At 45.1% G+C, this 14,939-nt stretch overlaps 1 protein-coding gene across 2 annotated transcripts in view; it reads left to right on the top strand.

Annotated features, from left to right (window-relative positions):
• STAB2 (stabilin 2) overlaps positions 1-13,692 on the top strand; it is an 82,326-nt gene extending 68,634 nt beyond the window's left edge. Inside the window, exons 56-69 of one of the 2 annotated variants that reach the window (XM_057420489.1) lie at positions 429-578; positions 2,414-2,518; positions 2,909-3,016; positions 3,607-3,800; positions 5,265-5,406; positions 5,745-5,878; positions 6,992-7,157; positions 7,376-7,482; positions 8,210-8,329; positions 9,065-9,223; positions 10,799-10,906; positions 11,548-11,676; positions 12,771-12,890; positions 13,510-13,692. In XM_057420489.1, coding sequence (XP_057276472.1) covers positions 429-578; positions 2,414-2,518; positions 2,909-3,016; positions 3,607-3,800; positions 5,265-5,406; positions 5,745-5,878; positions 6,992-7,157; positions 7,376-7,482; positions 8,210-8,329; positions 9,065-9,223; positions 10,799-10,906; positions 11,548-11,676; positions 12,771-12,890; positions 13,510-13,560 — 1,793 coding nt within the window. In that variant the 3' untranslated portion in view covers positions 13,561-13,692. The remainder of the gene's footprint in view (positions 1-428; positions 579-2,413; positions 2,519-2,908; positions 3,017-3,606; positions 3,801-5,264; positions 5,407-5,744; positions 5,879-6,991; positions 7,158-7,375; positions 7,483-8,209; positions 8,330-9,064; positions 9,224-10,798; positions 10,907-11,547; positions 11,677-12,770; positions 12,891-13,509) is intronic. The other variant, XM_057420490.1, reaches the window with a different exon arrangement.
• The last annotated feature ends 1,247 nt before the right edge of the window (positions 13,693-14,939 follow it).

Raw genomic sequence — 14,939 nt, 5'->3', positions numbered from 1 at the left:
CTCTGTCCAGATTTCACAAGCAGATACATGCAGGTCCCATGCAATTCTGGCCAATTCAGCCTAGGCTGCCCTTTGGGCTCTCACCAGCAGCAGGCAGGCACATGGAGATGCACAAGCAAGGCGGAGTTTGGGCAGGGCAGTGCCATTCACTGATGGGTCTGAACGAGCAAGCAGCCAGGTAACAGCACCCACAGGGCTGGAAGGATCCAAAACAACTTTCTGACAAGAGCTGTAAAAGGCATTTGGAGCATGAGACTTACAGGCACAAATGTCACAGATGTTTTTACATACCCCAGCAGAGATGTGTTTACGGGCATTTCCCTATTTAAGGATTTCTACAGAGCAATAAATAATGAACAGTGACAATGAATGAACATGCATTTGAGCTAAAGAGCCACTTTTTTTTCTCCCCATTTTAAACCTTTCAGCTTGTCCTGGGGGCTCAGAGACACCATGCAATAATCATGGCTCCTGTGATGATGGGTACAGCGGGACAGGAGAGTGCCACTGCAAGAGCGGCTTCAACGGGACTTCGTGTGAGCTGTGTTTGCCGGGCAGATACGGCTTCAGCTGCAGGCGTAAGTTTAAGTTTCCTTTCCATACGAGTACCTATCCCTGAACTGTTTTGTCAGCAAGAAGTTTTTAAGCAAACTGAGAAACTTTTCCCACTGTCAACACCAACGTACTTCCTTGGTGCGGCCTCACATAGAGGTCTCAGAAAAGAGGAGGAGAGGGCAAGGGGGGCAGAGGCTTACACGGCTGTCTCTGAGGGACTCCTCTTATGCTTACATGGCACACATAACAGGACTGTAAGTAACAAGGAATAGAGGAATAGCCTCTGTCAACATGTGTTTTCAACTGCAGCACAGTCTTCTCTCTCATTCCCCAAAAAGGTTAAGAAAGCCTTTCAGCTGTGTGGTTGCTCAAAGATTACAGAAGGCCAAGGCCATGCACTGCTTTTGCAGAAGAGAACAAAAAGGGCACCAAGATGAAGGCATTTTGTGAAGAGGGACGGCAGCCAAGAAACTGCTCAAATAATCCACTTTGCTGTGGTTTTAAGTGTAAACCAGGTGGAAGCTACTTACTGAATCTAGTACTAAACTAGGATCAGTATCACCCTTCAAACTAAAATGTTTTCTCTGACATAAAGCCTTCAGATAGAAGCTACAACATTAACTCTTCCATCCTTCCTACTTACGCTTGCAGTGCTCATGAGGAACACATGTTGGGGTGTTATAGGCTAGGTATCCTTGGGGTATAGGCAAGACAATATGCTTGGACGCTAATGCTTGGGATTATGCTTACCTACACTTTATCCATTTTATAGCACAAACTGTGCAAGCTGTTATTCTGAAACACAGATTGTGGGATCTAACAGAAAAAACTTCTATTAGCCCCTTCTTTTTGATGCATATTTGTGTCAGCCAAAAATCAGCTAACCAGGTTAAATGAGATAAAAACAGTGAGTGAAACTTCTTTCCAGCAGGATAGGTTTTCACAGAATCAGTTCCACCCATCCCACATCATTTTCTTCTTTAAATGACAATATTTCATTAAGAGAGATAAGGCAAGAAAGGATACTACTTCATTACGTTATAAAACAGAGAGCCACCAATAACTCTTTAAGAAGGACTCAGCATATATATTATTGCAGGGCTGGAAAAGTAGGAGAAAAAAAACATCAGCTATAGATTGAATCAGCCCCTCATGCCTCAGTTTGCAGGGCAACACCCCACACACCCACACACACTCCCCCCCCCAAAGAAACTTAAAAGGTAATTTAACCATGTTTTAGAGCAAAGGACACTAACCTCATGTTTGGCTTCTTTCCTCAGGTAAACCTTCTCCCACACAGCAAACAAAAGCCCACCCTTCACTTACCTTACTTCCCTCTGGCTTCCCCACCACTAGTAACTGCTGCCCCTTAGGACAGGATCAAGCTGAGTCTTCATCTTAACCATTAACTCCTCCCTGCCACAGTCCTTTGTGAAGTTTGCTGCTCTACCACAATGCAGATCAATACTCGGTTTCATTTTCAGAGGCACGCTGAGTTAATGCCAGCTATAAAATTATAGGATTACAGGATAATTTACATTGTAAGAGGCTCCAGGAGGTCTCTAGTCCAACTCCCTGCTCAAAACAGGGTCATTCCTGAGCTCAGACTAGGTTGTTCAGGATTTATCCTGTTGGGGCTTGCAGACCTCCAAGGATGGAGACTGCCCAGCTGCTCTGGCCAGTCTGGTTCTCTGTCTGACTGGCCTTACGCTGAAAAACCATGAGGTTAGACTTGTCTAAATTACTGCTGGATAACACTACACCCAAACTGACAGCCTCAGTGACGTTTATCTAGAGAAAGCTTTTCCCCTTTCCCAACGGCAGCTCTGTAAGTGACCCCTCTGCATTCCTTTTGCAGCCTGCGAATGCAAGAACAATGGGCAGTGTGATGAAGGATATTCAGGAACGGGCCGATGTTTCTGTGAAACAGGATGGACTGGCCGGCTGTGTGAAACCAAGCTAGGTCTCTGCCTTCTCTCACTGGACTCTGTCTCATGGAGCCACGGGTTGAAAGCACTTGCAATGCAATGGAGGGTTTGTGTAAAGAGGGAGAAAGGGTTAACAACATCAAAACCCCTCAGAGGACGCTAAGGACTCTGCTCTGGACTGGGAACAAGTCCCTTTACCCCTCTGTCTCCTTCTTTGTGAAATGGGAATATGAGTGCCTACCTCCCCTGTGGAGGGGCTTGGGCTACATGCAGGAAGGTATCACCCGAGAGCTAAGCAGTCAGAAAAGTACTATCACAGGTTCTCCAGTTAGCAAGACTGGTATGAGAGCTTTTCTTTATGAACGGGACAAGGGCATTGCAATACAGACAGCGGTTTCATCCCAGCTCTTCTGCCTTCCCCACAGCTCTGCCACCAGTGTGTTCCCCAAGCTGCTCTGTCAACGCTGTCTGCAGGGAGAACAACACATGCCAGTGCAAGCCCTTTTACAATGGGGATGGGATCACATGTGAAGGTGAGTGCCCTCTCCCATCCTCAGCCTGCTATAAGAAAGCAGGTTGTCCCCACTTGCACATACACATGCATGCAGTTACTGTCCAGTAGGAAATGTTGGCTATCAAACCTACAAATTTCCACAGTGCAGCACATGAAACAAATTTAGGATAGATACAGATCAAGTTGTTCTAAACCATGCAGCTGACTTCTCCAGCAGGAGTATGAGCAAGAAGTTCAATCAGGTTTTGGAGACTGCAGGTTTATAGGCAGGGTTTCCCTTACACAGTTTTCTTTGATGGTCTTAGACAAGGCAGTTCCACAGTTCCTTGCTGCAGAAACTGTCATTCTTTCTCAGCCAGGCAATTTGCATCCTCCAAAGTCATCCCTGCGAGAAATCTGTGGGATGGTGCTATGTCTTTTAAATCACGAACATCCTAACAAGGGCTTCAGAGCCCTAAAGGGCAGCCTCAGGAAACTGAAACAGTTAGGGTTTTTCCCAAACAAGTGTTCTAGTATTTGTAGAGTGGTTTAAAAAAACAATGGAGGTGGTTGGTCCTTCATCCTGTTTAAAAGAAGACTTTATTCACCCATTTTCTTTTCCCTGTGCAGCTGCAGACCTCTGCAAACAAAACAACGGTGGGTGCCACAAAATGGCTGAATGCACACAAAGCGGGGTGAAAGTCTTCTGTAGCTGCCAGAAAGGATACAAGGGAGATGGCTTTGCATGCCTTCCAATAAATCCTTGCGCCGACGGGTTCAACGGAGGCTGCCATGAGCATGCCATTTGCACTGTCATAGGACCTGTAAGTTGAATGATTTCACAGAATCATAGAATGTTTTGGGTTGGAAGGGACCTTAAAGCTCATCCAGCTCCAACCCCCTGCCATGGCCAGGGACACCTTCCACTAGACCAGGTTGCTCAAAGCCCTGTCCAGCCTGGACTTGAACACTGCCAGGGATGGGGCAGCCACAGCTTCTCTGGGCAACCTGTGCCCGTGTCTCACCACCCTCATGGCGAAGAATTTCTTCCTAATATCCAATCTAAATCTCCCTTCTGTCAGCTCCTCCCACTACTTGCTGATTTTGGTTCATAATTATCCATTGCACCATGCTAGTCTGGAGTACACGTGGCCAAACCCCAGGAGTAATTTCCAGTCACTGAAAAACTGCAACACACACACACAGGCAAACACATCCAGTTCATATCTCTGATCTGTAACATGCTCTCTCGGCTTACGCTCCCTCTCCTTATGCTCCTCTGTCAGTCACCAGCAAGAAAATCTGAGGCATTTCTGCCAGGTGCCAACAGAAGTCTTTTCTCTGGCTGGATCCCACTAAATACCTCTCAAAGTCCCTGTTTTCCAAAACAACCTTTACATAGCCCCAGCTTACTTTCCACATCAGTTTGGTATCCTTTCAGCTGAGTGAGAAGCAGTTTGACATCTTTGCTCTAGCAAAAGGAGTACTACAGCAGATGGGACATTTTGCATGTGTAATTCTTCTGTCTCCTTCCTAGCAATCCCTGGCTGGATATCACTATTTGCAGTAGGAGTTTGTTGGATTGAGGCTGAATGTATTTTGGTAAACCTAGGGACAGCTGGGAGAACAGTGTCACTTGTTGGTTGGCTGGACTCAGCTTAAAGTGTTCTGCAGCCACATGATACAAATTCCTTGGCCCACATGGTCAATGTTGTTGAGGAAAAATTGTGCCAGTCACTTGATCCAGCATTTATCCTGGTGCTTTCAGGATCACCTGTCCATTCCACTTTGATGGCTTGCCTGATTTGTCTTCCAGGAGCTGTCTAGAAAAACCTTGCTGCTAACCTGATGCTAACCAACAATCACAGTCCCTGATTGTCACCAACTCATGCTTGGTTTATAGTTCTCAGTTTCTATCAGTGGGCTGCTGAAAACGTTTCATGCTCCCATGCCCAGTCCTTTAAATATCATTTTGATAGGTTTGCATGCATTTTGTTACTTGCAAGTCATATAATTCTCCTATGTATGTTATTAGCTTTGTGGATGGACTTATGCTTTGGTTCAGCAAAGCACCCAAGCACATGCGTAAATGTTTTGCTTAGCAGAATAAATGCCAGTGTCTGAGTTTGTGGTCTGTTGAATCACAGTTGTTTGTAGCAGCTTTCCTGTTTGTCCATTCCTGGCTGTAGCGAGTGAAGTCTTCCCAGCAGTCCAGAATGTTGCTTGAAATACCACTTTCATGTCAGCTAAATAGTTGGCTTGGCCTTTCTTATTCTTTCTGTGACCAGGACAAACGCAAGTGCAAGTGTAAAAACAACTACATCGGTGATGGGCTGAACTGCTCGGTGATGCAGCTTCCACTCAACCGCTGCTTGCAAGACAATGGGCAGTGCCACCCTGACGCTGACTGTGCCGACCTGCACTTCCAAGGTGAGGGTAGCACACCATAGGACAGGGACATCCTCATCCCTGTGCTATAGCACTGGAGCCAGTGGCTGGGACCTTTGTGGCTGTAAGCCCACACAGTCCTCTATCTATGTCCCCTCGAAACAATGAGAAGATTAAAGTTGGAACATGTGCTTACATACTTTGAGATACCAGATTTATGAAGCAATAGATGAGGGCATTCCAGGCAAGAATGTTCCCCATAAGGGTTCAATCTGTCCTAACTACTTTTCACAAGATACACAGGTATTTGTATGGTACAGTTGACTCTGCATCTAGCCATGGAAACCCCTTCAGGAAGAGCTGGATCTCTCTCTTTGCAGATACCACGGTTGGGATTTTCCACTTACGGTCCCCACAAGGGCAGTACAAAATGACTTACCAGAAGGCAAAGGAGGCCTGTGCCAATGAGTCAGCCACCATTGCTACGTATAACCAGCTGCTGTATGCACAGAAGGTGAGGTAACCTCACTGTGGGAGGAGATCCCTGCAGCAGTAAATGGGGAGGGAGGAGCAAGTGGGCTGCTCTGTGCTACTAAGCTTCATTTTCCTTCCTTTCCTTCCCCCGTGCTCCAAGGTATGTTAGACTGGGACCAGTTTTTGGACTGTTTATTGGTTTTATGCCTCCTCATACAGCAATGCAACCAGTTGCCAAATTCTTATCTCCGATGATACTGGGGTGAGATGGTAGGGTCACACTTACAGAGCATTTTCATAGGGGTTTTTAATTATTAGCACTTCTTAGAGAAATATACGCTTCAGAATTATGCTTAGATTCATTTATTTTCTGTATGTAAAGCTCCAGGAATCTTTTCCCCAAATGTTATTAAGATAGCCGAACCATTCCCATATATACTTTTCCTTATGTGTATTATAGACAACACATGGCTGATGCCAGTGGGATGAGCATCACCACTTGGGTTTGTAAAACGTGTTTTAGAAGAGTGGGTCACATTGACTGTGCCTTTCTGGCTCCTTCCCATCTGCAAAAAAAAAGAAAGATACTGTTTAGAGGCATCTTTAGCAAAATGTGAGGCTGGACCATAGTCAGCACATAAAGTTCCTTCTGCTGCCCAAGAAAATGCAGATTGCAGCCAAAGCTACATGTCCCTTCTGCCCCATAGTCTTAATATTTCCCTTGTGGGCAGCAAGGCTAGCTCCAGTGCTCCTGAGGACTTACTTTGTGTTAAGCTAGTTTGTCGGTCCTTCCAACGCTAACAAAACGTGAGCTGGGACACAATAGCATTGCACATTCCCTTTGGCTTTTACACCCACCTCTGATCCTGCCTGACTTTGGGCCTCAGGGAAGCTTTCCCAGGGAAGGCTCCTTGGGTCCTTACAAGGAGCCACTGACTTTCAGAGGGGACCGTGTCTCTGCAGCCCCTTGGCACAGAGCTCAGCACAGAGTAGGACGCAGGACACATGGATGGACAAAACCCCATCAGAAGAGTGCTGGCAGGTCAGGTTCTGCCTGAACACCCCAGCGAGATGGCTCATTTCTCCCACAGAGCCCCAGTCCCACCACCCAGCTTCTCCCCTGTGCTTTTTCCCTATGGCTGTGCCACTGCAGGCAAGGTACCACTTGTGCTCTGCCGGCTGGCTAGAGGGACAGAGAGTGGGCTATCCGACTGCCTTCTCCTCCCCAAACTGTGGCTCTGGGTACGTCGGCATCGTGGATTATGGCACAAGAGTCAACCTGAGTGAAACCTGGGATGTCTTCTGCTACAGGGAGAAAGGTAAGAGGGTCCTTTGCTGCATCCCTCTGCGCAAAAAGGAGCAGCAATCCAGATTGTGGTTCTTTTGGTCAACCACAAGCTGCCATATAACACTGTGAGAGACTCTGCCTCTTTTTAACTTTAAAAAGAATAATAATCTATTTCCCGCAAGTTGTTTTTTAGGGCAGCCTAAAGCCTTTTCAAACAGGGCATTTGCTATCCATGTTTGTACCTTCCAGAGGTGAACTGCACCTGCAAGCCAGGCTACATTGGGGACGGCTTCTCCTGCAGTGGGAACCTGCTCCAAGTGCTGATGTCCTTCCCAACGCTGACAAACTTCTTGTCGGTACGGCCAACAGCGGGCACGTGAGCAGAGCAAAGTAAGCTCTGCCACCAGGTTGTATCTCAACGATTGCTTTACTAGCACAGCAAATACAGACAGGTAACACCACCACACTAGCAAAGCAAGGTGGAGTGGTCTAAATACGCACCATCAAAATCAAAACTTAATTTTTTTTAGTTATGTGCTCCAAAGAGGTTTCATGTTTCTAAAACTCATTTGGAAACAAAATGCTGCTGCAGATTTAGCTTCAAATCTGGGTTGGAACTGGACGATCTTCAAGATCCTTCCAACCCAAACCATTCTGTGATATGATTCTACAAAATAAAATGCTTCTGCAGCTTTAGCTTAAAGGAGATGCTGTGCCCAACTGCTTCTGGATTTGTAAGCATCACAAGAAGTGTGCTGCTTTGTAACTTTACTGAACTGCTGCTGGAGAAAGGCAGAATGTTTAAAGGGTCCTTTTCATGCCACTACTCAGAAAGACATGATATGTATGAATAGCCTCACAGACAAGAAGGGCCACATCCTGCAAGTCAGTTTAAGATGTGCTCATCAAATCTGTAGTTAAAACTGGGTTTTGAATACAAACTTCTTTTTTAATGTCACTCCAGAGGTGCTTCTTGGCTAGTAACAGAAATCTTTGTTCTTATTTATATGGTCTCATCTTTTCAGCTCCTGCACAGGAGCACACAATTGCTCTTTAGTAAAGCTGGATCTTGTTTCTCCCTAGGACATCATGGCTTACTCCAATACCTCTAGGAAGGGGAGAGAGTTCCTGCAGTACCTCACGGACCTGTCAGTGCACGCCACTCTCTTTGCTCCAAATGATAATGGGCTAAGGGAAAATGAGGTCAGGGGGGTTTCTTTTTTCCATCTCATTTTAATAACACTGTTTAAACAGCCATTATATGTTTCAGCATCCTGGTGAAATTCAAGCTTTTAAGGATAAAATCTTAGTATGACATGACTCCTGTGTAACCCCACAGAGTGTAAACTGTGCTTCATAATTTGTCTTCCATGGTTAGGAGTGCAAGGTTATTGAGTGTTTCAGTTGTTATAGAGACTCTTCCACCAGGGATTTTATTTACCCAGTTACAAAGGACTGCCTGAGATGCAGTCTGTCTGCCTTGTTAACATCAAGCCCAGTTACTTGAAGAAAGCCGGCACAGCTTTGGTATTTCCCACAAATACTTTAAAGGCTTCTGTCCCAAGCTTCCTTTCTATGCTTATCTCCTTTTTCCTTTCTTCAATCAAACATCGTCTCAAACAATTAACATGGGTTATGCCCTGGCTCGCACCTTTGAGCTGTTTGAAATACCTCTGAGGCTGATCACTTCAAATCATCATACAAAAAGAGTAAAGTCCTTTCTCCTACCAGAATCAACGTACTGCCTGCTGCAGGGCCAGCAGAGACACAAGATCTCACTGTTTTCACCCAAATTTCCCAACAGCCTCTACCCCACATTGCACTCGCTGCAGCATTAATAGCAAAGAGGGAAAAAGGTCACAGGCACTTAGCCTGCAGATAAATCCAGAGGATTAATGAGATCAGTTAAAGTTCCTTGTATATTGCTCTCATTTGCAGACACTTTCTGGGCGGGACATTGAGTATCATTTATCTAACACCAGCATCATGTTTTATGAGGACTTGGCCAACGGAACCACTCTTCTAACTCGTCTAGGGGAAAAACTCCTCATTACAAACACCAGGAGCCACAAACATCAGGCCCCCACCACTGAACAGGTACCTCTTTAATAAACCTCCCACCTTCATGCCTTTTCCTCCCTTATGGAAGGAAGCTGTTCAGGTGGCCCGCAGGAAAGGCAGGATGCAGATATGGGCCTGATTCAACCCTCCTCTCAACCTGGCAGGATTATGTTTGATGATAGGAGGAAAGAGGATAGCAATAGTTTATCATTAACAAAAAGTGTGGGCATTTGTAACCTTTATTGGTAACTTTCTGGGAGGGTCAGGAGATGCCAGCACAGCCTCACTCAGAACAAAAGCAGACAAAACAGTGGGGTTCGTTACTATTTTAGTGGGTTTTAAATGCAAAAGTTTATAACCTTCAAAAAAAGTATCCTTTGATGGTTTAGGGGAAAGCCTTTTTTGAAAACACACATAACTTCCCACTTTTTATTAAGAAAGGAAGTAAGGATAGTAACCCCTTGTGAGCCTTTGTGTAGCTGAACATGAAAATAAGAAACCCTGTGTCTGTGAGCTTGCAGTTAAAATGTGCCCTACAGAATGGGCTGGACTCAAGGGAAGTTGAGTGCCCAACATGCCAACTGTGGGAGGGATTTTCACACACACCACCAAGAAGGAAAGAGCTGCTGCAGGAAGAGGTGCACAAATGGCTCATCTGTTGCCTTTGCTCCGTTCCTCCTTCCCCTTTCAGGAGAAGCCCCTTTGGCACAAGAATTACCATTTATATTTTTAAAACCACCCTATACTGCAAGCCCATCTATCACATTAATAAACTAGAGCCTCATGAGAGATGGGTGCACCAGCACAAGGCTTACTTGTATCATTCATTAGCATGCCAGAAGCTCTTCTGGATCACTTTGATCTGACATGTGAGGTGAAGGCATTCTTCTTAAGAAAATCCTCCTTTCTTCAGGAGCTGCCAAGGGGAGGATCTGAGCCCATTAACACAAATCTCGCTCCTGCCCTTCAAAGCTGGTTGAAGATGTGTAGCTTTTCTTCTTCCCTGGAGGGCCTGAGCAAACCTTTGGTTCCCCCAGCTGCAGTGAAGCTCAGTGGGGTGTCATGGTGCCTTTCCACACATGCTCCAGGCAGCCAAGCACCCACCAGTCCCAGCACACCAGGTTGGAGCCAGGCACCCTGACAGGGCAGTGCAGGGCTGAGGCAGAAGGACATGGGGTGACTCCCACATCGCTCCGCAGTGCCACCACTGCTGAGCCCCTTTGTCCCTGGGCACAGAGTGTCCATGTGCTCCAGCAGCAGGGTACTACCATGAGGGTACCACCTCATGCCAGGGGCAAGAGCAGGTTCTGCTCACTGAGGAGAAACCATATTGCTAGGATGCAGTTTTAAAGCAGTTTGCAATAGTGCAGGTGCCCATGAACCCACCCTCCTGAAACACAGACGCTGGAGAGACCCAAGACCGGCTCAAAGCAGAGTGTAGAGAAGTATTGGGGCAGCGATGACTGACCCCATTCCTCTCCCTTCCTGATAAGCTACGAAATGGGACCACCTTCCAGTAACTGCAGTGGGGAAATAGTCTCAAGGTTTATTTCAGCTGCAAAGGGAGGAGGGTCAAAAAAGCTCAGCTCTCACTGCTCTTTCTCCTGGCAGAGCGAGATCAGATATGTGGACAGGAGCGCTATCGTTGAGTGGGATATACTAGCTTCCAACGGGATAATCCATGTCATTTCAGAGCCTTTAAAGGCTCCACCAGCACTAGTAAGTAGTGATATTTTTTAGGGGGGTGGTGAGAGGTGGTTGTGGCTTAGATCATCCAAAATTCACTGTTGACATTCATATATTCCCACTTTTCCTCCTATATATGCAGTTTTGGCTTAAAAGATTACTTCAAAAGTAAATCAGAAGTTCAGAAAAAGGTACCAGTGAAACTTTTTCAAAATGTTTCTGTCTGAACAAGTTCTTTCCATATTTATTCCATATAAATAAAACAAAAACTCCGTTTTACAATGGAGCTCATTTTTACAATGGAGGTTTCATAAAGTTCCGTTTCAGTTTTTCCAAACAGCTTACAAGAAAAGCTTTTTACTGTTGGCTTTGTGTTCACTCTTATCCAAAACAAGGTGTTCTGAAAACAGGTATTTTTTGCCTGCAGGCTCCATAATTTCAAAACCACAAATAAGATGAAGCTGTAGTAGAGGAAACGGCCAGCACCCCAAAAAAATCTAGCTTGCAACTACTATCAAAAGACTACATTTACTTATCTATGTGTACCTGTACCAGGAAACTTGAGCACAAGAGCAGTGAAGGACTAGGGCATATCTCAAGGGACACTGTACATGTTTGGATGCTGGAAGGTGACCAGTGCCCACCGTAGCTCACTTGCCCTCTCTTGCTTCCAGGCTCCTCTCCACGCCGCAGCTGGCACAGGGATATTCTTTGGCATCTGCGTGGTTACTGGGATTGTAGCTTTTATTGGGTATTTTTACCTTAGGTTCAGGAAGAGAAACACAGGCTTCCAGCACTTCAAGGTAAGTTGCAGACCAGAATGCGAAGCAAGGGGAAGCACTTCCCATGACCAACCACAACTCCCATACTCAGCCTCCAGTTTCTCTTTGCATTTTATTAAGCCAGAAACATTCCCGATCACTTCCCACTTGAACTGTTCAGACCAAGACCCAGAGAAAGTGGGGAAGGCTCATCCTAGGCATGTGCTTACATTTGCCTACTGCTCCCTCAGACCTCTCCCTTCCAGAGTGCTCAACGGGCTCCTGCTCTCACAGACACTTCCAACACCAAGGACTGGGCAAAAGCTGATTTAACTACACAGCATGAGCACAAAAGCCTTTGCCTTTCCAGAAAGCCCACTCTTTGGGAAGCAGGGAATTACAGCCACTGAAAAGGATACCTCTTCTCTTTCCCCTCCTCTATGGCATTGCTAATTATTTTGCTGCTCTGGAGATTGAAACATTTGATAGGAAAAAGGCCAGATGCAAAAGGCAAGCAAGTTTAAACAACTGCAGGACTGAAAAGTGCAAATCCTTGTATTGATGCGCTCCCGTCCTTGCTTTCTCTTAACTAATTTTGCTAGCCTCACACAGTCATGATGATGCAAAACCAGCCAGCAAAAGCCAAGCTACTCAGAGATGAGGGATGACCATAAAGACCCAAATGTTAGAATATGCACAAGAATCAACCCAAAAGAAAGGCTACCTAGAGGTACACAGACATCTGTTCCTATTCTAGTCAGCCTCTGCGTGCAATGTGGATCATCTAGAAACAAAAGCCAGGAGCCAGAGGAAGCACTTGCGTTTTTATACAGTTGCAATGAAAGCCCTGAAGTACCTTTTACCCCAGGCACAATGTCACAATGTCAGGGCAACCCTTCCTCTCCCAGTCTTTGCTGAGGCTTAAAAACAATCACAAAGAGGAAAAAAGATCCACGTATTAAGTGATCCGAGATAATACTACAACCCAGCACAGAGTTCATGCCCCAGAGACACTGATTTAAGTGGTAAAACCAATTCATTCACAGCATTGCACCAGTTAGTAGTAAAGCTTAAGTGCCCCACTTAATGCACTGGAGAAGGATGGATTTTAAGCAGGTTTGTGTGATTTTGTGTAGTCAAAAGATGACACTGACATAACACCACTGGACAAGTCACAGCCTTCAAACATCACCAACCCCTCATATGAAAGTTCTTCTGCACCGACTCCACCAGAGCCTACTTATGACCTTTTCTCAGTAAGTGTTCATTTTGATTTGAGATTGAGACATAGCTAAAATAATGGTAAGAGGAAATGACTTTATGAAAGGGAAATGTCTAGTTGGAAAACACAGAAAAATTAACTTGGGAAAACAACTTTCCTGGCTTTTCTGTCTCACCACTGCTACAAATCGGGTAGCCTCACTTATGGCAAAAAGGAGGCTGTGTTCTACAGCTGCATCTCAAGTCTACCTGCAAAGAGAATTGGACTTCAGATGGTACACAGGATGGTAGTGACGTGTCTATCGAAACTTAAAAAGAAGCAAGAAGCCTTCCCTTCTTGCTGCAAGGGCAGCTGAGTGCCATGCTAGCACTCCAAAGTATCTGAAACGCAATGGGAAGGGGGCTGGGAAGCAAGAGAAGAAAAGACTGAGTAAAACCACAGTATCTGCATAGCTTCAATGGCCTAATTTAGCAGGACTCTCATGTACATGCAGAGTCTAAATCAAAATAAACCTTTTTGCACCCACTAAAAGCACTTGTTTGGTGCAAAACTGTCAGGTACAAAGTCTGCCATCTGTATGACCAAACCTGCCAAAAAAGTGACTTTCGTAACACAAGGTTCAAGCCTGATTTTCCTTTCCTTCTGTTTTATAGGATTTGGATGACCAGCAGCTTGTGATGAGCGGTCCTCATGATCAGAATTAAAGACTGAATTTGGCATTAGTCAGTTATAAAATACATTTCTATTTCCACTTACTGTGAAAAACAGCACCTACTTGTTTCAGGGAATAAAATCTCATTACAAATTAAAACCCAAAAGAGCACAGCTTTGTTTAAGATGCATTCTGTAGAGCTCACGTTTTACCAGTATAGAAGTGTTGGCTGTGTCTGAGCAACACCAACTGGGAGTACTAAATGCAAAACCTGAGTCTCAACTAACCCACCCAGAAGACGCTTCCCTGTGAAAAGTAGATGATTTTCACCAGTCTATTTAACTGCTTTTATTCTTCACAGACTTTAAAATGGCCTCAAACACAGAGAGCTGTTAAATATGCATATATCCTAGATTGGGTAGTTCTCCAGCTTTACGCTTTCATTTTGCTCAGTTACAACTGGCAAGTGTGAAACAGAACACATCTGAAACCTGTATTTCTAAGCAGAGGGGATTTTTTGCCAGTATATTTTCTTGTAAGACTTGCAGCAGCAGGAAATGCAGTCACTCTGTCTGCCCCACTTGCCTCCTCTAGTTTTCCTGTCCTTCCTCAGACTTGAACTGAGTTTTGTTTACATCTCACCTCGCTTTATAAAAGCAATAAAAAGTAATCATAGCAGCTTTAGCAAGAAATGCAGGTGATGTGAGAGCATTCAAGTAGTAATCAATTTATACTTGAGCCATTTGTGTGTAAAGTGGACAATGAAGATGAACATACCCCTGCCATGTTGTGTCCACATGAAGTCTGTTATGTCCCAGAGGAGCAGAAGCTACCTGCTTGCTCACATAACTGTATTTTTCCCAAGCACACTAACACTGCCTTTCAACCTGTGCACAGCAGTAATAGCTGCAACTTTCACTGTACTATTAGAAGTGAATCAAACTCATTTGATGTGCTGTCATTTTCTTCCCTCAAAACATTAATATCATAGCGAATTGTGAGAACACTACAGAAGCCACAGATCAGCAAGAAAAGGAAGGTTTCTGTTGCTGGCAGCAGTAGCATTCCCCTGTGATATGCTACCTGGTGTCTGCTGTGCATGGGGGACAGAAGGGAAGGTGTCACTCCAGGAAAGCATAAGTTACCTCCGAAAGCAGCCCCATTAGAACAAGGTCTTCAGGTAAACCCAGGGTTGTTGACACAGCTATCCAGAACAGCCAAGGGAATCTAATGTGTATATATGCCTGGACGAAAGAGACAGACTCAGGTGATGTTCCCAAGTCCTTCCCTTGCCCACCATACATATGCCTGCTTGGTTTTACCTGCAAGATAGTAAAAAATTCACAACACATAACACACTTAAACACACACACACACACATATATATATTTAGGGTAGTTTTCCCCATAGAGTTTTGTCATGTTCTTTCCT

Source organism: Pezoporus wallicus, unplaced genomic scaffold (genome assembly GCF_028554395.1).
Source record: "Pezoporus wallicus isolate ANWC-B61680 ecotype Strahan unplaced genomic scaffold, APGP_CSIRO_Pwel_v1 contig_2871, whole genome shotgun sequence".
Classification (NCBI taxonomy): domain Eukaryota; kingdom Metazoa; phylum Chordata; class Aves; order Psittaciformes; family Psittacidae; genus Pezoporus; species Pezoporus wallicus.
The sequence above is the reverse complement of the archived record's forward strand: the minus strand, read 5'-3'. Positions and strand labels throughout refer to the sequence as shown.